Source organism: Rhynchophorus ferrugineus, unplaced genomic scaffold, assembly GCF_030347505.1.
Source record: "Rhynchophorus ferrugineus isolate W39M unplaced genomic scaffold, kcgeb_rfMv2 rfM9, whole genome shotgun sequence".
NCBI classification, from domain to species: Eukaryota; Metazoa; Arthropoda; class Insecta; order Coleoptera; family Curculionidae; genus Rhynchophorus; species Rhynchophorus ferrugineus.
This window is the reverse complement of record NW_027472588.1, coordinates 28,186,779-28,212,036: the sequence shown is the minus strand read 5'-3', so window position 1 is coordinate 28,212,036 and position 25,258 is coordinate 28,186,779. Positions and strand designations below refer to the sequence as shown.

At 32.9% G+C, this 25,258-nt stretch overlaps 1 protein-coding gene across 1 annotated transcript in view; it reads right to left on the bottom strand.

Annotated features, from left to right (window-relative positions):
• The window catches only part of LOC143202576 (uncharacterized), a 102,739-nt gene that overhangs the window by 5,894 nt on the left and 71,587 nt on the right, over positions 1-25,258 (bottom strand). Inside the window, exons 4-5 of the mRNA XM_076414187.1 lie at positions 20,611-20,869; positions 470-666 (exon numbers count right to left, since the gene is read on the bottom strand). Of these exons, the coding sequence (XP_076270302.1) occupies positions 470-666; positions 20,611-20,869 (456 nt within the window). The remainder of the gene's footprint in view (positions 1-469; positions 667-20,610; positions 20,870-25,258) is intronic.

The following is a 25,258-nucleotide window of genomic DNA, read 5'->3' as shown; positions in this document are numbered from 1 at the left end:
AAGGACAAAATCGCCAAAAAACGGCCGCATTTGAAGAAAAAGAAAATGGTGCTTCAGCAAGACAATGCACCCTGTCACAAGTCAATGAAAACGATGGCAAAAATCCATCCATCCACCGTATTCTCCATTTCTGGCCCCCAGCGACTATCCTGTTCTTAGATCTCAAAAGAGGCGATCGCCGAAACTGAGGCCTATTTTGAAGCAAAGGAGAAATTGTACTACAAATCGAAAAGTCGGAGGGTCGCTATAATCAGTGTATCACCCAGGAAGGGAATTATGTTGAATAAAAAAACTAATTCTGCCCAAAAATGTGTTTTATTATGGTGGGCCGGGGACTTTTCAATTGACCTGTTAAAGATTGTTCTTGTGATAATTTTAAATCAAAACTAACTTCTATGATTAAGTGCCGAACCTAATACACTATTTTTATCTTTATTAATATAAGAGTGTTGTTTTATTGTTTACTCACCCAATGCTTCGGGTTTCTGCATCACTCTCCCCAATCTCAAATTTCTGGACCGTCTTCCCAAATAGTTATCTTCGTCGGCATCATAAGGCGATGCTGGATGGACCTGAGCTTGGCCCCGTTGTGTGGGGCTGTTAGGCAAATTAATTCCAGCCCTTACGGTCAACGTTTCAGGTTGGTAGGAGCACAGCACCAAAAATCTGCAACAATAAACGTCAATGTTATAGATATAAAATTTAAAGAATGAACAAGTCTCGTATATTTTGGTAGTTTACTTGATATAAAAGAATATATATTTTAATCAAAGTATGGTCTATTGCACTTAAAATTATGAAGTTCTAGAACTAAATTGATTGATCCTAAGATATATTTCGCAATAAAGTATTTTAAACCAAATATGCGCAGTGGTAAAGGCGATATGACGGTCCTCCTACTGTTGCGATAGACGCGGGTTCGAATCCTGCTGGGGCATGGTCGTACATTTATGTTTGTAATTGTTTAAAAGTTCTGAATGTTCTAGGCAAGAGTGTAAAATCCGACAAGGAAAATGATCCCAGTCATGCCAGTAACCAGGCTGGGTAAGACCGGATATCTTCTGGGATGATTTCTAAAGTTGGTCACTCGCTCGCCAGTCGGTAGGCTTTAATGCTGAGGACCGTGGTTCGGGGGCCACGTTAAACTGTAGCTCCAGTCCAAATAAAGCCATAGTTGGTAAAAGGAGACGTTAAAATATATATATAAAAAAAAATAGTTTAATAATTTGAAACATTTTGATATTAATGAGATTATAATCTAAATGCAAATTGATCTTAGGAAATGACTAGTGGGACTAAGTCAATTTAGGAGAAGAGTCATTTAGATATATTTGATTATTAATATTAAAGTCCTTATTTTCAACTTGTCATATATGTACACTATATGTTACTTGAAAATGGTTCTTTGATCGTTGAATTGATAGTACTACTTTGGGAAAGTCTTTTTTAATTGCTTTGATTTATTATTAATTCTTTGAATTCGATTTTTATGTTTTATATCATATTTTGTCTTTACTCGACAAAATTCGTAACGGCTAAAATTGGAACTAATAATTTGAAACAGTTTACTCGAATGTTAATAGCTAATGAACTGGTACATATTCTGCCAAGCATAAGTCATACCTATATCACTATGTACATTTCGTGTTGATTTGTATAACAGGTCAATTGAAAGGTCAATTGAAAAGTCCCCAGCCTACAATAGTAAAACACATTTTCTTGACAAAATTAGTTTCTTTATTCAATATAATTCCCTTCAAGGGTGATACACTGATTATAGCGACCCTCCAAACTTTCGGTATAATTTTTGTAGTACGATTTGTCCTTTGCTCCAAAATAGGCCTCAGTTGTGGCGATCACCTCTTCCATCGACGAAAATTTCTTCCCAGCGAGCATTCTTCTCAGATCTGAGAACAGGAAATAGTCGCTGGGTGCCAGATCAGATTGTTTTTGGTCCAAAGTGAGCTCGCGCGGCGACTAATTTGCACGGAGCTTCCTCATACCCAAATATTCCTGAATGATACGATGTAGACGTTCAGTTGACATCTTTAGAGTGTCTGCTATTTCATTCAATTTCAATTTACGGTCTTTCAAAATCATTTTGTGGATTTTTTAAATGTTACCGTCAGTAACCTCTTTTGGGCGTGCACTGCGTTCACTGTCTTTGCTGCTCATTTCACAACATCTAAACTTATCATATCAATCCATGATGGTTGATTTTCGTGGGGCAGTGTCCGCAAACTTGGCATCAAGCCAAGTTTTTGCTTCAACTGTATTTTTTCCCTTCAAAAAGCAATATTTTATCAACACGCGAAATTCCATTTTTTTCACAATAACAAAAGTTGCTTCACTGAAAATGCTATAATTCAAACTAATGATCCGACAGCTGTCAAATTTATATACGCATCTTTTGAGGGTTTGGGCTAACTAAAAACATATGGATTTAATTCTAGTACTACTTTTGAATTGACCTGTTATGAATGTTGATATCGATAGTGGTTGTTCTCTTTCTTTCTTGCTTTACATTTTTGCCATTTGCTTTAAAATACCATCCCATTTTACATAAAAAGTATTTTACTTTAATTTTTGAAGCAATATAAGAATTAATTTTTTCATAAATTTTCTCATTATTTTCTCTTGTTTTCACTTCTACAATTTTTTGTCAGTTAAGAACTTAAACTCAATGTTTTCAGTAGTGAATCTCTTTTTGTTTCTAACTTTAGATTTTAATTCGATATTTCAGATACTTTAACGCTCAAATTGTCTGGTAATTTATCTTTCAACAAATCTCTCCGGCTAATAAAAAAACTCCTAATAAATCATTAGTTTCTAGGTTAGACTCTTTTCGTAAGTGCCGTTATTATGAGAGAATAATTAGAAACCAGAGTGAGCAAAATCTGGCGAATCAGGCGAATCAATTATTTCAATTTGGTAGTAATCTATACATTCTTTACGATATATTTAACATCATATTCTACGGTAGCCCAAAATGCTTTTTTTTAGTTCTGGCCTAAAACCAGGCAGTGGAATGCACGCATGACGCATACCAGATCGCGGAGGCTTGCCCAGGAGTGACAAGTTGGACCGGGTTTTGTGGGACTGTATCTCGGCTTACCTATATACCTACTCGAAACTACTGCTACTGCATTAAATTTGGGGATTAAGACACGACTAGGTGCTGCCGTATGGGGGCAAAAGTTATGACCGCAGCGAAGTATGAGGTCGTTTCAGCCTGGAAAAAAGAGCGGTGACACGGTGCTAAGCTCCCAGCATGTCCACCAGCTCGCGAACAAGCGCGTTTTCAGAAGAATTGTTGCTGTTTGTAGAAGCGTTGAGATATGAAGTGCTTGATTTCTGGAGTATCAGCTTCTCTGTAAATTTGATTATTTCTGACAAACCATGGAGCATTTAGGATTCTCCTGAGAAGCTTATTTTGAACAACTTGAAGCCGTTTCACCTGGTTGGGCGTAACAAACTTGAAATAGACATTAGATTCTTAGAGGAGTACTTTTCTGTTATGCTGACCAAGTCTCGCCAATAACGATGGAACGATGCACAATATCCTTTTTTAAGTAGCTTTAGAACCTTTGCTTTATTCCATTTTTACCGAATGTGATACCCAAAGTGGGTATCTATGTGCACACAGCTTTGTCTTTAAGATTAACTAAATAATTATGTTAATACATTAATTAATTAAATTGATTGTGGCATTTTGGTTTGGCTAAAAGATCTTTTAAAAGATAAATTTTAAAAAAATAGTAAATCAGAATAATAGTCAAACATTGTATTAAAACACGATATTTCATTGAAATATTTCCTTTAATAAAAGCGATTTAATATTATACAGTTGTGACAACGTAAATCATGTATTTAATTTATTGAATAGTAAGGATCTCATTGTTAAAATACTAACATGCTGTTGATATTTAACATCAGCATCTTTCAAGTACAATTTATAACAATAAAACGAATGAAAGAAAACATACGACGGATCCGAAACGAATTCTGTTCAGTCGTGGGTCAATAAATATCGATTCGTAACATTCGAGTTCACATACGTCTTTCATTTATTTCAATTAGACGTTTTGAAAACAATATCGAACGAGTGACGGTCGGGCACGTTACGTCGAATGCATCAAAATTAATGGCTTCCAATAGTCACTGAACATATGTACGGTCCGAATTAAGTAGAATTAAATTAAGTTGTATCGATTTTCTATCGATGATGTTAAAATACTCATATTAATAAGCTTATTATAATAACTAAAAATATAAAAAGAGTTTTGTATCGAATAAACATCATTTATACAATGTCACATTTTTATAAATTAATTAAATAAATTTGTCATGTCATGTCATTCGTCTATAAATTCTAGTTACTTCTTTTTCCAGTATCATCTGATTCGTATGTTTTCTTGACAAATCTTTTTGTTCAGTGTAACCTGATTATTGTTTGAAAAATATCTGCACAGTATTATTGGTTATAGGCAACTTGGTGGTTTTGTCTACATATTCTCAGTTTAGTATAAAACTCAGATTATGAGAACGAAAACACATTATTCTCTATACAGTCATTTTACAACAGTTCCCTGGAATTGTTTCTTTAATTTAAGGACGATGTTTTGTCCAACTAGTAGGCGAAGGGTTTACACAGTTACTTGCGAACCTTGATTTCGGCTTTAACTGTAAGGATACCTAAGTCTCGATGGATGTCATAAATTAATTTTGTCTTTATTTAATAAGAAATGCATAACTCGATTGATACTCGTGCATTTATTGCTTTTTTTTTGTTCAGGCCTAAAAACCAGGCGGTTGAATGCATGACGCATACCTGGTCGCGGAGACTTGCCCTGGAGTGACAAGTTGGACCGGGTTATGTGGGACTGACTCTGGGCTTACCAATACACTAAACCGAAACCGCCTCACAGTTGATCCCTGTGGATCACTGCTGCTACTGCATTAAATTTGGGAATATGGCACCCGCTGATCGGGCAGCCGTTATTGGGCACGAGGGCCCGGCGATTCTATTGATTCGCAAACCTGAGTTAACACACAACTGGGTACTGTTGTATGGGGGCAAAAGTTATGACTGTAGCGACGGATGAGGTCGTTTCAGCCTGGAAAAGGGGGAAGCTTGGCGGTGAGGCGGTGCTAAGCTCCCAGCATGTCGACCAGCTCGCGAACAAGAGCGTTTTCAGAAGAACTTGAGCTGAGTTGTTGTTTGTGGAATGATTGAGATATGAAGTGCTTGATTTCTGGAGTGTCAGTTTCCCTATGAATTTGATTATTTCTGACAAACCATGGAGCGTTTATTATTCTCCTGAGGAGCTTATTTTGGAAAACTTGAAGCCGTTTGACCTGGTTGGGTGTAACAAACTTGAAGTAGACATTAGATCCGTAGAGGAGTACGGACCGAATTAACATCTTGTAAAATAAGCATTTGATGGAGATGGGAAGTCTGCTAGAAGGGCAGATCAGAGAAGATAGCAGGCTTGCTATCCCCCAACCTTTTTGGATTGCTTTCTGGATTTGGGAATGCCAACCGAACCGCCGGTCGAAGTGAAGACCTAGGTACGTGACGTTATCCAGCCATGGAATTATTGCGGTGTCGATCTTAAGTTGCGAGACGCGCAGTGCGTAACGCTTCTTATGGAAAATGATGGCCTGGGTTTTCAGGGGATTGATTTGCAACCTCCAGAATTTGAACCACTTGACCGCATGATCGAGCTGCTTCTGTAAACGTTCATGAATTGTAACTTCGAACCTAGCGGCCGTGAAGAAAGCAGTGTCGTCAGCGTAAAACGCGACGTCAATGTGCTCTTTTCTCGGCAGATCTGAAATAAAGAGGTTAAATAAGGCTGGGGCCAGCGGGGAACATTGAGGTACGCCAGCATCGATTTGTTTACGACTGGAAAGTGATTACTTGATCTTGACCTGGAAAGATCTGTCCGAGAGATAGGACTTGATGAGAGCGGTTAGGTCTTCTGGGAGGCCTAACCGGGCATTTATTGCGTTAGTACCTAGTACCTTATGGAAGGCTTAACATATTTTTATATTGCAGTATGCATAACTGGTTATTGTTTTTAGTATTTTATTATAAATTAAAATCTTATAATATTTTGACAATTTTGATTTTCTTAGAAGCTAATAGAAGATTTTATTCTGTTCTTTCCAACAGGATGTGAAGTTTGATATCTGATGTAAATCTTAAATATTCAGTACATTGGTACGATCTAAAGGGAAGACTGATGCATTTTTTGTCTTTTGCTGTAAAGTTGATTGAGTCTCGATTATTTTATTAATCTTCTCCAGTCAGATATTTACGTGCATGAGGAGATGATGATATCCGCCTATATTAACAGACTACAACTAATTATGATTCGAATGAATTATAAAAGTTTCATGGTGGTTAGATACGTTTTGTTGATCGATGTATAGTGAAAATAATATTCTCATTAGATTGAGTCACTAGTATAATTGATAATAAAAAATAGCATTTTTTCGTTTTGTTCACAACGAATATATTTATTACATTTCACTCACGACGACCTCTTGATACTTTTCTAAGATTTCTGGTCAAAAAACTGAACCAAGTGGTTTTCGCAAGTCACTTTTGAAGCTCTATACTAGTAAGACAGTGTTGCAGAGATCGAAACAAATGGTCAAAAATGTATGTGGTCTGGTGTTGTAATGATGAAATCTTTTTCTATTGATCAGTTATGGCAGCTTTTCTAACCACCTGTTTTTATTCCGATGATTAATTCTTTTCCAGTCCTACCAAACAATTAGTATTGCCTTTCTTGGCGGGCGTTGAATTTGTTTGTGAAGCTTCCACGGAATTAACTTACTGCTCGGACTTTCCACTGCTCATAACCTTTCATTTTAAAACTGCTTCAATTTAATTTTTGCTTTAGTAGATATTCACAAATAAAAATTAGATCCTTTACATTTTTCCTCTTTGCTCGTATGGAAACTAAGTATCATTTTTCCAGGTATTTCTTATCTCTTTACAATAGATCTTCCAATAAGTCGGTTTACTTTAATAATTTAAATAATTTTTTCGACTTTTTCAACGATTGGTTAGATATTTGGATCAAGCCTGTCCTTGATCAAAAACAATTTCGGCTATTAATTTTACACTGCTTCTTAGTGGGAAAATCGTTCAAGCGAAGCAATGGCTTGAGAAGTGTTATAAGGACTCCACTCCATTAGAAACAACAATAAAACGTTGGTTTGCTGACATCTAACGTGGACGTAGAGACACCAATGAAGTAGAACGCAGTGGACATCCAAATGGGGTGGTAACACCAGAAAACAAAGTCGTTTTGAATGATCGAAAAGTGAAGTTGCGTGAGTTAGTTAACATCGTAAAGAAATCAAGAGAACATGTTGGTTTTATATTGCATGAACACTTGACTATGAGAAAACTCTGCTCAAGGTGCCACGTTTGCCCACTGTTTAAAATGTATCAAACAGGAATTTTTGCGTCGATATGTGACAATAGATGAAACATGATCCATCATTCAGTCATCTGAGTGGCCAGCAACTAGTGAACATCGCCCAAAACGCCCGAAAGCACAACAATCGACTAGATCGGTTATGGCCTCGGTACTATGGAATGTGCGTAGTGCAATACTCATCGATTATCTTGAGAAGGGAAATATTATCAACAGCGTATATTATATACCGTTATAGCACATATAACAAAGAAAAAAATTGTTTCATCAATACAACACACCAAGTCAATCAAGACAATGGCAAAAGTACATGAATTGAACTTCGAATTGCACCCACATCTACAGTATTCGCTAGATTTGGCTCTCAGCGACTACTGGCTCTTCGCCGACCTAAAAAAATGTTCACCGGTAATAAATTTCTCTCGAATGAAGATGTTATTGCTGAAACTGATGCCTATATTGAGGTAAAAGGTCAATCGTTCTACAAAAGTGGTATTAAAATGTTATAGCGGCTTTTGATGAAGTTTACGTTAATGAATAAAGCCAATTGTGTACAAAAAAAACGCGGTTTCTTAGTTACGCCCGGGACTTTTCAGACCATGTGTTATACTGAGTTTATTTGAGTAAAATAACAATTAATAAATGTAACGTCATCAGAACTCTGATATTTACAGAAGTCACCGATGCAATACTTGTAAGTTTGGACATAATTTAAAATTAATTCTAATTTCCAGTATTTTTCTAGGAGCATTCTATATGAATTCCAAAGCAATCAGCATGATTCTATGTCGTTAAAAAATTGTTTATATCAAAGTCATGAACTGTTTCAATAATGTGAAGTATAAACGCTGAAGGATTAATTTCACACGAATTGACTGCATTGTCGCAGGATGAAAACGAAAAAAGCCAGCGCAGTTATTTAATTGAAATGACATGCACGGACGCCACAAGACTAAGAAATAAGAACAGGTAAAGCGAAAAGAATAAGAACCATTAGGAAACGAGAAATAAAAACGAGGATTTTGTTGTAACGCTCGCCGTTGAACCGTAAACCACTGAAGGCACAAACCATATGCTCAACCAGATCGATTCCTTTATTTTTGCCTTGGTTAATATCCGGTCGAGTTGTATGCGAAAATCATTAAGGGGTTAGTCTGGTTTAGCGTCTTAAATTTTAGGCGTTTTTGTGAGTAGGAAAAACAATTATTTAAAACGTTTTGCTATTAATTTTTTTATAAATATGTTTATGGGCCTTTCAAGAGTACAAAAATACTTACTAACACTTGTGGCGTATCTGCTCTACACTGTTGATGCCCCATCAACAAAAGAAAGAGTACTTGGAGCATTTGATGACGACACAGTTATCATAGAAAAATATATAAGGCTGTAAATAAAATACAAGCAGCAGTCAACAAGATTTATACTAGAGACTGGAAAATACATCTTAATAGATCCAAATCTGTTAATTTTTTTAGTTAAGTTTTGTTGTTGTTAGTTTAGTTTATTTTTTTATGTTTGTTATGTTAGTTTTAGTTTTAGTTTTGCGGTGAAATTACCTAAATATATCACGTGACGGATGTACGATCCTTCAAGCAGAATCAGCAAAATACCTCGAATACATCTCGATGGTAGGTTAAATTGAAAAAAATCATATTTGAAAAAAAGCAGAGCAGATTAGACTCAAAGTCAACAGGCAACTGTACTACTTAGTCGAAAGATACTCTCAACTTGATCTAAAATCAAAGAGATTATTTTATGAGATAATCATAAAGCCGTTTTGGATCTATGAGATGTAAATATGGGGTTGTATTAAAACATCAAACAAACTAGTACTCCAACGCAGCCAAAACAAAGTTTTACGATTAATTACCAATGCTTAGCACTACATAACCAACAAAGAGCTTCACGATGACCTCGAATTCAAATAGGTATACGAAGTAACTCAAGATTTCGCCTTAAAACATGAAATAAAATTGTTAAATCACAGCAACGTGGAAGCAATACAGCTACTGTACAACACGCAGGAAATTAGAACATTGAAGCGAACGAAACATTTCCTTGTCACTTCTTCTTACCTTTAGAATTTAAAAGTACTTCACCAAAATCCATGCTTTCAGTATAGAGGAATATAAAAAATATGTCTTTTAAATATTAATTAAAATATTTCAGTAGAACTTGACATATAATGCTGATTTGGTCGATAAAAGTAGTTTCAAAAAAAAAGTTTTGAGGTTTGGAATAAATCTTTGGTCAGTATAACTCATAGTGGTACTTAATACCATAGGTAATACCAGTATTGGTACGTAATGCACATATTTGTTAATTCAAAGTTAATATTTTCTGAACGTTAAGTGAATTTTAATTTTAAGAAGAAACTATTGTATCAAGCCAATTGCCTAAAAGTGATGGTTACATACATCAGAAGCTCAAAGGTCAGAGCGGCGAATTTGAGTATCATTGAATTTCACAGCAGATATTTGAGCTACTGTATCAACAGTAATATCCATGAAGTTATGTTTTTCAAATTAGGAAAAATCTTTAAATAAAAGCAGTTACAACTAAATATTTAACAATTTCAGTTATCTACGTTTTAGAGCAAAAGTCTAAATTGATTAATTAATTAATTAATTTAAAGATTCATTATTCTCTTAGTTTCTAAGCCCAAACATTAACTTAATAAATTACTTGAGAACAAACTTTAATTTACTGGCCTAATTATTGCCAATAGTTCGTTCTTTAGGGGCGATATTTATGGATAGTGTTTTTAAGAAAGTCACTCTGACTGAGCTATCTACTAAACGACGTGTTTAGTATCGATATCACGCTTGCGATTATCGTTTTTATTGATTTTTGCTTTACATTCGACTGTATACACTGGCCCTCATTTTCAGCTTTGGAAGCTGAACATCTCGCCAAGGAGATGTTGTCTCCCCACTGCTGTTCAAGATAGTAGTGGATGCAATTATGCGAAGAGTTTTAAAAACTTTCATAGTGTTCAATATGATTCTACAAACTCTTTGACTGATCTGATGTTCGCTGGTGATACTGTAGCGACCTTGAGGAATGTCGAATTTTACATTTTAGAATAGCGGCCTACAAAATACCCAGAAAACATTATCTCAAATGTTGATCACGTGTTGGATGCCAGCAGCGATATCCAATAAACGATAGCGAAGATATGGCAACCCCGAGACGTTGATCTCGACTATTATTGAAGAGTACTTTGGATGATTCAGTCACTGATAATCGTTCAGTTCAGACGTACCTCCATCAACTGCCCAAGCGTCTCTTCATGTAAGACTGTGCCATTCCATTTAATCTATTTTGTATTTCATAACATTTTATATAACATCAATAAGCAACAGTCACATAATGTTTTATTAATTTCGTGTTACCTCCATTCACCAATAAACCCTAGAAAGCAATATTCTCTGATACTAATTATGAGGCCCCCAGTATTAATTAATGATACAGTTCGCACCAAAGTATTCAAAATGCTGGATTGATTCAGGTGATCTGAACCTAAGATGATGAGTATGATGAGAAAATATTACAATAAATACTAAAACCTGCCTCTTTGCTAATCTTGTTAATCCTTTTGTATGGTTTCGGGACTTGGAGATTACAGTCTTATATATGTGAGCTTGAAGTCTTTCAAATGCAATGTTTTCGATGGAAGATACCCAAGCGCCGGCTATGGATTGATGATGATCTAAATAAAAGATCTTGTAGCTCCGAAAATAATTCAAGTTTTGCAAAATCCTATTGAGAACATATTTTTCACGTTTTGGGCTTTGAAAATATATAGAAATAGCCCCTTAAATAATCACCTGTAGGATATTTAACCAGTGGTAACCGGTAAGTCATTTTATTGAAACCTTATTTTTACAATTGAACTTCCATCGTTAGACTTAGTAGCTATTCTTACTCTACAACTGAATGCAGAATATGTTCAGGTTGTGTATAATCTCCGATCTAGTTTTCTCAGAACGGGGTATTCCCAGATCTCAGGATCGAACATGCATATAAGAAACATAAATTTAAACCTTATAAAATACATTTTCTATTATTTGTTTTACTAGATATCTAGGAAAAATAAAAATTATTTTATTGAGTGTTTAATTAATTCGTTGATATTTTTTATTAACCACAATTGAAATAAAAAGTACAGTGACCACTGAGAAAGTTAGAATTTCAAAGTGTTATAAATAAAACGAATACATGTTATAATAAAAGTAGTTATAGGAAATTATTAACAGGTCAAAATGTTTATAATTTTAGCGTGTTTTATTTTTTTATATATATCTTTGATGTCTCTCTTTTGAGTTAGTTATGATCCAATATTTACAGTTTTGCTTATTTATATAATCTTCAAAATTAAAATAGATTGCGTCATTACGTTATTCGGTCTACGTTCGAAAATATCAATATTTTTGCCTGGGTCGGGGTTTTCTCCTTTTTGTAGAATCTCCCAAATGATTTCGTTCCAGGTTTGCCTTGTCTTGGTTTGTCTTCTAGTCTTTCTTCTTTCCGTCATTTTTTTTGCAAACTCTTCTAACCTGTCTTGTCTCTTCTATAAGCTATAAGAGGCCTTACTAAGTTGTCTCCTTTCTGTATAATCTTCTAATGATTAAATTTTTTCTTATTCATGTGTTTCCCTTATTGTCCATATTTGTTGTCTCTCTCGCTGTTCTAAGATGCTTCATTTCTGTTGTTTTGGCTTTGTTTCATATTTTTTTGTAGTATTAAAGGAATAATATTTCTATAGTAGGAAAACTTCTATCTTTACCTTATCAATTTATTTCTTCTGGCCCTCCTTCATCGTAACATTTGTTTCATTATTATGATTTTAATATTTTGCAATTTATGCCACAAATAATGTTTCTAATTGTTTTTCGGGAATTGTTTTTTTTTAATATTGCCCATTAGTTAGTAACTTTTGAATAATAATTTTAATAAGAGTAGCTTTTTCATTTTCCTGGAAGTATTTGAATGTTATAAAGAAAAAACCTACATAAAAGTTGTCATATCTACAATGTCTTTATAATGTATGTCAATGGCTTATGTTAGTCATGCCTTTCCATTTATATTATCCCGGATGAGGACGCAACATGTGGTCTTGCTCTAGCTATTAAAACAACTGTAACATTAAATGCATATATTGCAAGTTACAAACATCTTCTATCATGGTTGAATGAAACCATTGTTGATATTTCTCTAGATACGGGCGTTTTTGATGAACTTTAAGTTTTTTATGATTTGGAATGTGGAATCCTTTGATGGGTGGTGATACCTTCTACATTGTTATTTGGTAAACATTATCAAAAACTAATGCTTTATACTACGATTATTCTTACTTTGATCTTTTGTTACCTGCCAAAGCACATTTCAACTAGTTTTCATAATAGCTTTTAACTACATTAGTAAATATTTATAGATTTTTAATTTCAATTGAAACTATTGCAAATCCTTTATTAAATAAAGGTCTTATTATATATATTATAGATATAATTAAGAGTCTAGTTGTACAATCTCCAACTTTCCTCGGAATATATTTGTAAAAAGGTTATTTCCAACGTATTTCTATACGATATGGTCTAATTCTTTATTTCATTTTCTACCGTTAATTAACAAGCTTAAGAAACATGTTTTCGCATTACTACGCCAATCTTTTAACATATGAAGTAATTCGGGTTTTGAAATTCGGTTTTATGTTTGTAAAGATGTTTTCTGAACATTAAAAAAATCAATCAATACATGGATTAATGGAGAATGAATAGCTAATTATACATATTTACCAAGCCTTAAATACGGTGTTATATCAAATTAATAATGTAATATTAAATTATTGTAGAATATAACAACTCTGTTAGATTAGGATGACTACCTTCTTGAATATCTGACCTATACACTAAGTAATCTTGGAAGGGAGTGAACATTATAACATACCACAGAACTTGTGAAATTAGTTCTATTATATATATTAGTTGAATTCTAAAAGTATCAAAAAACATTTAAATGTTAGCATCGTTTAAAATAAGAAATGTTTAAATATCAACATCCATAATAATTACTTTTGTACAAATCGATTAAAAAATTCGGATTCAGAACGGAACCAACTGGCGATCATTTTCGTCGACTTTCTTTCCATTGCGTTTTCTATTTCCTAAATAGCATACAATTAATGTTTCAGTAAAGGTTTATTCTTGTGTGTTTTATCAAGACATGACCCATTTATGTATCAAGTAAAGAAGATTTTTTTATTACTCTTCGTGAGTCCACAATCTGCCCTATTGGCAATAAGTATTTCTTATGTCTATATTATATATACATGGCATGTAGAAAATCACTTCATTAAGCAATCTTCTGTATAAAATATTATCTTAATTAATTAGTCTTATTCTAAAGCTTATTCTAAAGTCTACATATGTCCAGTAATCAGATCAGGTGGTGTTAAACGTTTTAGTCTACGCACTTCACTATCACGTCGCATATTAAGCTGATTAGCGAGTACATTGGGATGCACTGACACTCTTTCGAAGTACTTTACACAAACACGTTGAATTACACTCGTTATAGGTTCTTGAGGAATATCGCGTTGTATCACTTTATTTGAAATATAGTACGGAGCATCAACAATGGCACGCAACACCTTATTTTGGAACCGTTGAATGATGGATATATTAGATTTGCTAGCGGTACCCCATCGTTGGATTCCATATGCCCAAATGGGCTTGAGTATAGACTCATACAGAAATACCTTGTTATCTAATGATAAATTGGATTTGCGCCCAATGAGCCAATACATTTGATATAATTTTAGTCCCAGTTGTTTTCGTTTAGAGAGTATGTGCTTCTTCCAGGTTAGGCGTCGATCTAAGTGCATACCAAGATATTTAACATGCTCTGGACATGTTCTTCTACGCAAGGTAAACGTTATATGAGTGGATTTTGTTTCATTGGCTTTAATGCGCCATGTCTTCAACCATAATTGTATTTGCTCCAGGTGGGTTTGTAGGTTTTTTGATGCTGTGACTGAATCTTCAATAGATGCTAAGATTGCTGTATCGTCTGCATATGTTGCCACAGTAGTTATTTTTGTGGTGGGCAGATAAGCCGTATACAGAAAATACAGTACTGGACCCAGTACACTACCTTGCGGAACTCCTGAATATATGGGATTTAATTCGGTATGTTCATCGCCTTGATTTACTATAAAATGTCTATCAGTGAGATACGATTTTAGTAACTGGTAGTCCGGATGAGGGAGAAGTTTCTTTAGTTTAACCTGCAAGCCCGTATGCCATACTTTGTCAAAAGCCTGAGATATGTCTAGAAAAGCAGCCTAACAATATCTTTTGGCATTTAAGTCAGCGTTTATTTTGTTTACAAGTCTATGCACTTGTTCTATAGTCCCATGCTGATTGCGAAAGCCAAACTGATGTTCTGGAATAATTTTTCTTTTTTCTATTATATAGTTTAGCTTTTTTATGTATAATTTCTCGAAAACTTTCGAGATTATCGGCAATAAACTTATAGGTCGGTAGGAGGTCACATCTTCTGGTATTTTTCCTGGTTTAAGAATCATTAATATTTTAGCTACTTTCCAGATACTAGGGAAGTAATTAATTCGTAGCATAGCATTAAATATAAATGTTAATAGTTTTATACCCTTTTCTGATAGTTCTTTTAAAATTTTGCCAGTAAATAAGTCATAACCAGGAGCTTTTTTAATATTAATCTCTCTCATTATTGTTTGTTTAACTTCTTTGACCGTTAATTTCTCGTGGGGTAAATCCATTTGAAATGGTGAATCTAGAAAGCTAGTAAATTTATTTTCCTCATCTTTATGTAGCTAAGACTGGAAAGGTTTAAAAATATTTTTTAAGTGTTTTGAGAAAATGTCGGCCTTCTCTTTATTGCTTCTCGCCCAATTATTTTCGTTTGTTTTAATGGGTGGGTTATGCTACTGGGATCTAAATTTTTTGTTGCTTTCCACAACGAATAGTCTATAGCCTCAGTTGATGTCAAGTTTTCTAGGCATTCTTGAATGCCTTGGTTTTGTTCAATTTGGATTAGTTCTTTCAGCTCTTTTATTTCCCTTTTAAATTTTCTTTTATTCTCTTCAGTCCTTTGCTGTTGCCAATTTCATCGTAGCTTCGTAAAGAAGAAAATGAGCATTATTTTATGATTTAATCAATTTATATGATTTGATGAAAAAACTACGAAAAATGAAAACATATAATGAAACTAGTTTATTTCTATTTTGATAGTTTAAAATCCATTATTGTTTGGTTATTCCATTTTGTTGTTATAAATTTTAATAAATGGGGCATCGTTTATTATATATGGATAACGTACATTGTATAGAAGGCTTTTTGCACTACATTTTTATTAATGAACTGAATGACCAATAAAAACCAACTACTGATAGCATTCCTTTGCTCTTGCTTGGCATTGTTTGTATAATTTGTCATTTAAGATTAAACGAAGTTTTATGAAGATACATGATGTCGTACGACCGATAACGCCGTTGTTGAAGTAACCATATCGCGCATATATAAACAATTCACCACAAATTACAGCAAATATTATCGAAGAAAAATATACATTTATCTGCACTTATTAACATAATGATTTGCATTCACGCGTGTCTATATATGCCGTCTTATGGATATAATAACGTAAGGGTGAACTTATTTGACTCGGACATATTTATTAAATTTTCAGAAAAAAAAAACAATTCAGCGTCGCTAGACAACCACCTTATTTGAAATGGTTGTATGTGTGTATTGGCAGTAATGCGCACAAGGGTATAATAATCTACAATGGCTCTACCTCTTTCATCTCAGAGATATGTGTACTAATTTATATAATTCTACAAAAAGTCCTATCTCGATCTCCTAAGATTCAGGGCTTTAGTCGCAAGGGAGAAGTTACGTCCTTTTCTGTTCTCCGTATTATATTGTAAATAATGAACATCTCCATAATTGAATTCCATAGGTTTTAGTAATTGCTTATACAGCAGCAAGATATTTTTTTTTCATTAATTTTTTTAAATATGTTTCTTGTAACTTAGCGTGGATAATACTATCGATCATATTTATTGGTATATGAATAGTTTGGTTTTAGGTGAATTCAATATATACTGCTTTACTCTCGTTAGCTTTTCTCTATGCCTTATTTATATAATTACTTGTGGAGTTATCTAGTTGCTTTTTCGTTATTGTTTCAACAAGTATCGCAGTGTCATTAGCAAAAGTAACTACACTAACATTTCCTATCTAAAAATAAAATAAAAATATCTGGAAAGTTATACATAATAAACTGCCTAACGATACACTGGCTTTTTTTTTGATTCTTTAAACATCCTGACTGAGATATAGGAATTTAAGAGTTCAATATTCTCGAAGTTCACTGAGGAACTTCCTGTAATATTTTATGCCTCTTATGACTTTATCGAAGGTTTGTGCTACGCCCAAAAATATAGCTGAGCATTTAGTTATCTCCACAGATTTCTATGTACCTGGCCAATTGTTGAATGTTTCGTCATAAAACCAAACTGATGTGCAGGTATTGCATTTTTTCTATTCATCATTGGTTTCAACTTTCTTAGTTGGAGTTAAATACTTTAGATATTACTGCAACGAATTGGGAGAACTCATTTCATTTGTGGTTTTTCAATTTTCAGATTATGATTCTGAACTTTACGAGACATGTCTTATAATTGTCTTTCTTAGTAAAAATAAATTGTATATATTATTTTGTTGTTGAATCTCAATTAAAGAGCCTTACAAGTTTATAAGAATAGTTTTAGACGTGGTGTAATATTTCAAATGTCTAAAATGGCTAAAGGTCTAATTTCTATGACTACGACTACGACTAAGACTACGATGGTTTAGTTATCAGCAATCATGAGCCGAAACGATAAATATCTAGTGCAAGTAGAGTAAATTATACCGTTAGCATCAAGATATTCACAATGCTGGATTGAGTCAGCCGATCTAAATCTAAGATGATGAGTATGATGAGAAAATATTACAATAAAGACTAAAACCTGCATTTTTGCTTATCTTGTCAATCTTTTTGTATGGCTTCGAGACTTGGATATTGTTACAGTCTGATATACGTAAGCATGAAGTTTTTCAAATGCAATGCTTTGGATGGAAGATACAGCGAACAGCTCCGAAAATGACGTTTATTAAAGACATAGAAAACGATCTGAAAAATAGTAGTTCAGCAACACCAAGAGTGGCGTGGTTGAGAAGCAGATACCCAAGAGCCGGCTATGGATTAATGATGATCTACATCATAAAAGATCTTGTATCTCGGAAAATAATTGAAATTTTGCAAGATCCTGTTGAGAATATATTTTTAACGTTTGGATTTTGAAAATACATAGGAATAGCCCCTTAAATAATCACCTGTAGGATATTTAACGCAATGGTAAGTCAGTTTATTGAAACCTCATTTTTACAATTGAACTTCCATCGTCAGACATAGTGGCTATTCTAACTTTACAACTGAATGCAGAATATGTTCAGGTTGTGTATAATCTCCGGTCTAGTTTTCTCAGAACGGGGTATTCCCAGCTGTAAGGAACGAAAATGCATATAAGAATAATAAATTTAAACCTTATAAAATATCTTTGCTGTTATTTATTTTCTAGATATCTTTATAAAAGAAAAATTATTTTATTGAGTGTTACAATTCGTTGCTCTTTTTTATAAGTGTTATAAATAAAACGAATATATGTTATAATAAAAGTAATTATAGAAAAGTATTTACAGGTCAAAATGTTTATAATTTTAGCGTGTTTTATTTTTTGTATATATCTTTGATGTCTCTCTTTTGAGTTAGTTATGATCCAATAATTACAGTTTTGCTTATTTATATAAGCTTCAGAATGAAAATAGATTTTCTTAGCTGGAGTTAAATACTTTAGATATTACTGCAGTAAATTGGGCGAACTGGCTTCATTTGTGGTTTTTCAGGTTTAGGATTGTGATTCTGAACTTTACGAGACATGTTTTAATCCAAATATTGCGCTAATCAACTTGGTGAGTGTTATAATTGCTTTCTTTGGTAAAAATAAATTGTATATGTTGTTATTTTGTTGTTCGGTTTTAATTATAGAGCATTACAAGTTTATAAGAGTAGTTTTTGGATGTGGTTTAATATTTAAAATGTCTAAAACGGCTAAAGGTCTAGTTTCCTCTCAACGCGATTGTTTAAACTAAATATCCGATTCGCCAATTAGCTATTAAATGTTATGAGCATAGTCAGTGGTCACATGATTACATAGTATCATATGTTACAAGTATAGTCAATCGTGTATTCTTACGACTACGATGGTTCAAGTATCAGCAATCATGAGGTGAATCTAGAGCAAGTAGATCTACTTTAATTTTAAAGTAACGTAAAAGATTAATTATTTAAAATTAAATTTAATTATTTTAATTACAATATTAATTAACTTTAATGAAGATTAAAACAACTGCAGGACATTGAGCTTTGTCAATTTGACAGATTCTTCATCAATGCCAATTATTCTGTGTTAAAAAATATAGCCTATAAAATATAATGAGTATTAATGTGTTTTAATTTTAATGAGAATAGTACCTTAAAAGATACACTTTTGAAAGAATATTGCATTTTAGGTGAAAGTAAAAAAATAAATTAGCACTATACTGTTAGAAATCCGAAATGTTAAAACACAACGTGTTTCAGTTTCATTTAGAATAATTATCACGTTTGTACAATATCTAACCAGTTATGTAAAATTTTACACCGCGCATACTTGATTTTAGCACTATTGTTTTCTTGTCGTTTCACTTACATGCATCATTTATTGTAGTAATAGAGTTATATTTTAATAAAAACTCACTTCAAGATTCCTTAAGTTTCATTAAAGAAATTATATTTACATTTTCGAGAAGTTGGATGTAATTTTTACTTCGCAGTTAATGCTTCCATGTGTAATAACTAATAAAATAATTTTACAAGAAGTCGCCTAACATTTAATAGAACGGTATATCATCCCATAAGGACAGTAAATACTGTTACGAAATCATGCACTTTCAGAAAAGTTGAATAAAAAAAAATGGTTTAATTAATACGTTCCAACTATTGCAATTTTTAAAATTTTTTATTACTATTGTGACTGTATATGATAATAGTGAATACTGTATATGATAATAGTCTCTATACATATAAATGCTATAATATAAATACTATCTCCTACTAATAATAATCTATATCGAATTAGTAAGTGTTATGTCTTTGTGGATTTTTTATTGTTTTAAACAACTTCAAAATATATTTACAGAACTCATGATGTAATAAATTACAGCATTTTGTGACTAGATATAGCAAAGCTTAGGTTTTGAAACAATTTTAAAGATCCTATATTTACGACAAATTAACTGTTTCTAAAATTAATTCATTGTCTATATTCAAAGATCGTCTACGGAATGAAAAGAAAAATCTAAAATGTCTTGGGGAAACTGATTGAGAAACTTTATTTCAGAGATTTGACATTGCCAGAAAGAAAGCTTTGGATTAACAGAACAAAAAATCATAACATAATAAGTTCCAACTACACTGGATAAAATATTCTAGGAATTTTTACTAACTCCCATTTTGAAAAAATATCTCGAAAAGTGATTTTTCTTACTTCTGAAAAATTGCTTAATATATCAAAAGCCTTTTTTGATACTAAACCAATATAATCTATTAACATCTTTGTATATATCTATGTTGCATTTAAATAAATTGCTTAGAAATATATTAATAAGAAATAACAGGTCGTTTTGTGGGCATACTAAACCTATAGAAAACTTAGTGTACTCGTTCATTTACTTAAGTTTTTGTTGTTTAAAGATTAATATCTGCTACTATATCATTTCAATGTGTTACATTGTTTAGGTTTATTTATATTCCTAATTTAATGCTAATGGATGCAATCATTAAACCTGACATTCATTTGGTTTGTAAATAATAAAATTCACAAACATCTGGGTAAATTATGCCAATTAATTAGTTATAGTTATTAACTGGACTGTTTTTGTTTCAACTGTAAAATATAGTATAGTTAACTGTATTACCAAGTACAGTAATGAATATTCTCGTTATACTAAATTATTTCACATACCTGCGGGTACTGTGTGTTAAGATAGGCAAATTCTCTTGAACCAGTACGAATGTCGCTACGGTAGTCTCATTCACTTGACTGCCGCATTCCAAATGGTTGATTCGAAGAGTGTAAGTATCTCTGGCACTGTTCGGCTCTCCATCAATGGCGCACCTTTCCCCGTCAGCTGCTTCAACAGCTATTCTGCCACCAAAATATGGTCCTGTTGCTACTTCGATCTCACTAGCATGAGGCAAGCATTGAGTTGCTCTGGCAGAAACTGTAAAATAAAAAGATGACTTGTTAAAAAGCAACGGCAGATAAACCTAAATCACCCCAATAAATCATATCATTTCTGTATACTACCAATGTAAACAATATTTTAAATTGTATTTTTTTTCAACTATCATTTAATTTACAATGGTTTTAGTGGAAGAAATCTTGTTAATTTCAAAACTGTGAATAAAAATTAATTTGTATAAATATTGTTCGTTGATACTCTGATATGTTAAATAACGTTAAAAAACGACGATCGCTGAAAGCTCTGCACATTTCAAATCGGTGCACTTCAGAAGGTAATGTGTTTAATTTTATATAATAAGCGTATATTCATATGACAAGTGCTTAAGGATCATTTAACGCGCGCTTAAGTTTTAAGTGTAAGCTACTTCAAAGAGGGTGGAATGAACGTATCACTCTTGACAGAGACCATGGTGGGTATTTAAATATAATGTTTTTCATGGTTAGAATGAATAGTTATTGTGTGATGAATTTTTACATGCAGCAGTATGTATATGTCTTACGCCATCTGTAGGCGATGTTACGATCGATGAAAACAATGTACCGAACAAATTATTAAGAAAAGAATATAAATCAACGTGGAATTGCTAATTGCTTCGAAGTTATCCAAAAACACGTCTGTTGGTATTTAGTAGTCCGTATAGTATTTGGGTGACAAAGACGAACTAACAGAAGAAGCTATTGCAGTACAATCGTTGTAAAGTTGTTAAAACTACTCTTAAGCTGCAAACATTGGAAATTGAGAAATGATCTGAATTTCTGGAGAGCACCCTATAGTACGTTAATTCATGCCATTTTGATACATTGGTCAAAGTTCAAAGTGTTTGGCCACCAAAGGTGGACTCAAGATGCTGAAAGTGTCCCTAGTCGTGAACTATTGGCATTTGGAAATTCTTAAGTTTGAAAAATTTTTAGCTCAGTTTATTTAAACAGAAGCTTGCAGTCCAGGTTGCCAAAGAATATATCCCAAGATTTCTTTGCATTTCGTAAATGATCTTTGCATATGACCAATTAATTCGTTTTAGAAACATTTAAAGTAAAATTTACATTTGTGATTTTTATAGGTTACCATAGATTATATGATTGAGTTCTGAGTTGATACATCAACGTTATTAATTATGAATGTAAATAAGTTTGGACATAATTTAAAACAATAAAAAATCCCCAAAGGTGTATTCTCAAATATAGATAATAGATGTCGGTATAGATAATTAGTATAGAGTATTTATTAGCTGGTTTATGTTTACTTAAAATGACTATAAACACAAACGATTTATTTGATAGTTTATTTGATACTATATGGTTTACCATAAATAGCCAGCAATATATATATATATATATATATATATATATATATATATATATATATATATATATATATATATATATATATTATATTCACAAGAATTTAGGTAAAAGCTTGCCATTATGGTGTACGGTCACTAAAGGAGGACTAAACTAGCTCGGTTACTCAGCCATGGTCTGTTGGAGCTTGAGCAAGCACACTATAACTTGAGGACCATGGATATTTGGATAGAAAAAATGCAGTTCAGGAGATTATTAAATGTAAGCTGGTGGACGAAGGTGCTATTAATAGTCAAAGCGAATTTTGTAACAATGATAAGCTGCCTAAAGAATGCTACAACCCTTCAGTCATTTTCTTCAAGTTGGTATACCAGGTAGGGCAATGTACCCTTTCAAGCGTTTGTTTTCAAGTAGTGGTATTTATTCATATTTTAAGCTTCTTCTAGTTTATAGAACGAATAGAAAGACGATATTGTTAGAGCCTCGGTGGATCCAACATGTCACCAATACTTAATGTAATGATATAATATTTATAGCTGAAAATATATAATTGCATACGTTGAAATGGCACGTAAAATATAATCTCAAATTGAAAAAAAATATGTAAATATTGCTATTTTCACCCATTTATTTTTAAAGAGGTTAAATATTAAAATGTCATATTATAAATTGATTACAACCTAGTTAGTAGTCCTAATTTTTAAACAACATGTATCAACATTTAGATTAAAAGTAGCAGTAGTTTCAGTGAAGTTTTCTTATACTTTATACTTGATAAGTGTAACTGAAACTCTGCCCCATCGACAACAATGGTAAAGAGATGCAAGTAGAGAAATACGTGTTATGCTGAATATTCGGGTTACCCGAATTCCCAGTTGTTTTCAATATTTGAGGTTTGATTGAATGAGGAAATAAAGCGAAAACGGCATCAAAGGCAACAGAAAAATGTGCTGTTTCGACAAGACAATGCGCTGCGTCACAAGTATCTGATGGTTACATTTAATGAATTCTGATTCAAATTTTTTTGCCAACCAACATTTAGATCAGATTTGACTTCCAGATTCTACCGGCTGATTTTATCATCTGCCGGAAAAATGTGGCTCAAATAAAGAAGTAATTGTCTGGGTAGAAATTAATTTTTGAAAGAAAAGTTTTATGAAAAAGGGATGAAATATTTGCATGAGCGATGAACTGGATGTATGACTCTTGAAGGACTACCTTGGCCATTGAAGCTGAATTTTATCTAAAAGTTATTGTTTTATTATTTTAGTTCATTTCTTATTAATTGTCTTATTTTTGAAATAACTTATTTGTTTGCGTTTTTCGACAAATCTATGTCCGCAACTTACTCCCTTAATAATTAATACATCAAACTGAGCTACAGCGAAGCAGGCCGGGTTTAGTTCGGTAACTGGTAAATAACATAATTCACATTTATATAACTGAAACGAATTAAGGTGACCTCATTTGAAAACCAAAACATTGATTACTGTTAATAAAACCCTGCCTGTAAAAGCAGGTTTTTATTCAAGATAAATAAAAAACAACAAAACAGCGTTAAAGAATATTAAGTTTCTTGTTTATCTTGCTCGCGTAACGGTATAAAAACATGGCCCAATGTAAACTCATTAAAAATCCTTTCGAACATCTTCGCCCCCTCGCTCTTGCGGCCTTTTCCTTACGCAATCGGGCTGCAGTAATCGAAATGGCAAAGGCTGAAGAGGTTGTCGATATTAAATAACAGGTTTATCAATTGTAAGAGAATGCCATCGGGGAAACCAGACATTTATCGGGTCTTCTTGAGATGGTAAGCTCGAAATTCCGCATAAGATGGATTTTAAACGGCACCTCAAACAAGCACTTGCGGAATCGTTGCGTCACGAAGAATGGAGAAGACGCGGAATCGATTATTTATTCATTTCGTGTTGTTTTTTTATTACATAGTTTCGAACTGCATAATGTTAAGGGGCTATACCATTTTGGAATTTTCTCAAGAAAATATTTCAAAACAATATTTGAAAAGTATTTTGAGAAAAAATCGAATATCTTTTAGTCTGTTAATAGTTTTTGTCGATATACATTTCTTATATCTCCTTAAAAATATAAATATCGCAGCTATAAATCTTAGAGAAGCCATAGCAGTTACTTCAAAGTACTCGCATGTGCTTTAATTTATAATTTTTTTCATTATTGAATTTAGCCAGAAACTGAAGAAATTGAATAATCAACAAAGGTTTTCATACGCTCGTGATATATTTCTGTAGTGCATTTGTGTTGTGTATATTGTTTGTAGTGCTTTTGATGCCAACACATGATACGTATATTGTTAAAAATATATTTCAATATGATGGCACAAATTTCTTGGTCGATCTGATATTCGCTGATGAATTGATGAACGCTATATTGGCTGATACAGATATTGAAGCTACTAGCATTTTTGAAGATATAGTTCGCGCTGTAGAACTATATGGTTTGAGAATAAATGAAATAAAGACCAAGCTATTGACAACTGATACATCGCCTTCTATTTTTTTATGTCAATGGAATCCAGTTAGAGCAATTCTATCGGTATCAAAGCGGTATCTATCGCCGAAGTCATAAGCAGAATCGGACAAGCTGCAAGGTCTTTTGCTTCCCTAAAATAGTACGTGAGAAAGAGATCAAATATTACTATCAGATCTAAAATTCGCCTCTATCGAACGCATTTCTTGCCAATACGGTCCCGAAATTTGGGCACTATTAGAATCTGACATATGTAACAATCAAATACAAGATCGTATTAGAAAGGAAGTCATTCGTTTGAGATGCGACAATCGGTGCACAGTTTGGTCCGTCAAATGAAAGACGAGGACGAAGACCCGGTGAACAGAATGTTCCATGTGAACCATCAATGCAGCATTACTTAGTGGATAAACTGTTTAAAACATATTACAATATGTGTGGTTTATTTGGTGAGTTCAAGTTTCTTTCATAAAGGCCTTTATATGCTACTTAAGAGATTGCAGAATATCATATAAAATACTGGAAACTATTTCTCTGAAGTCTATTTTCTACATGAGATACA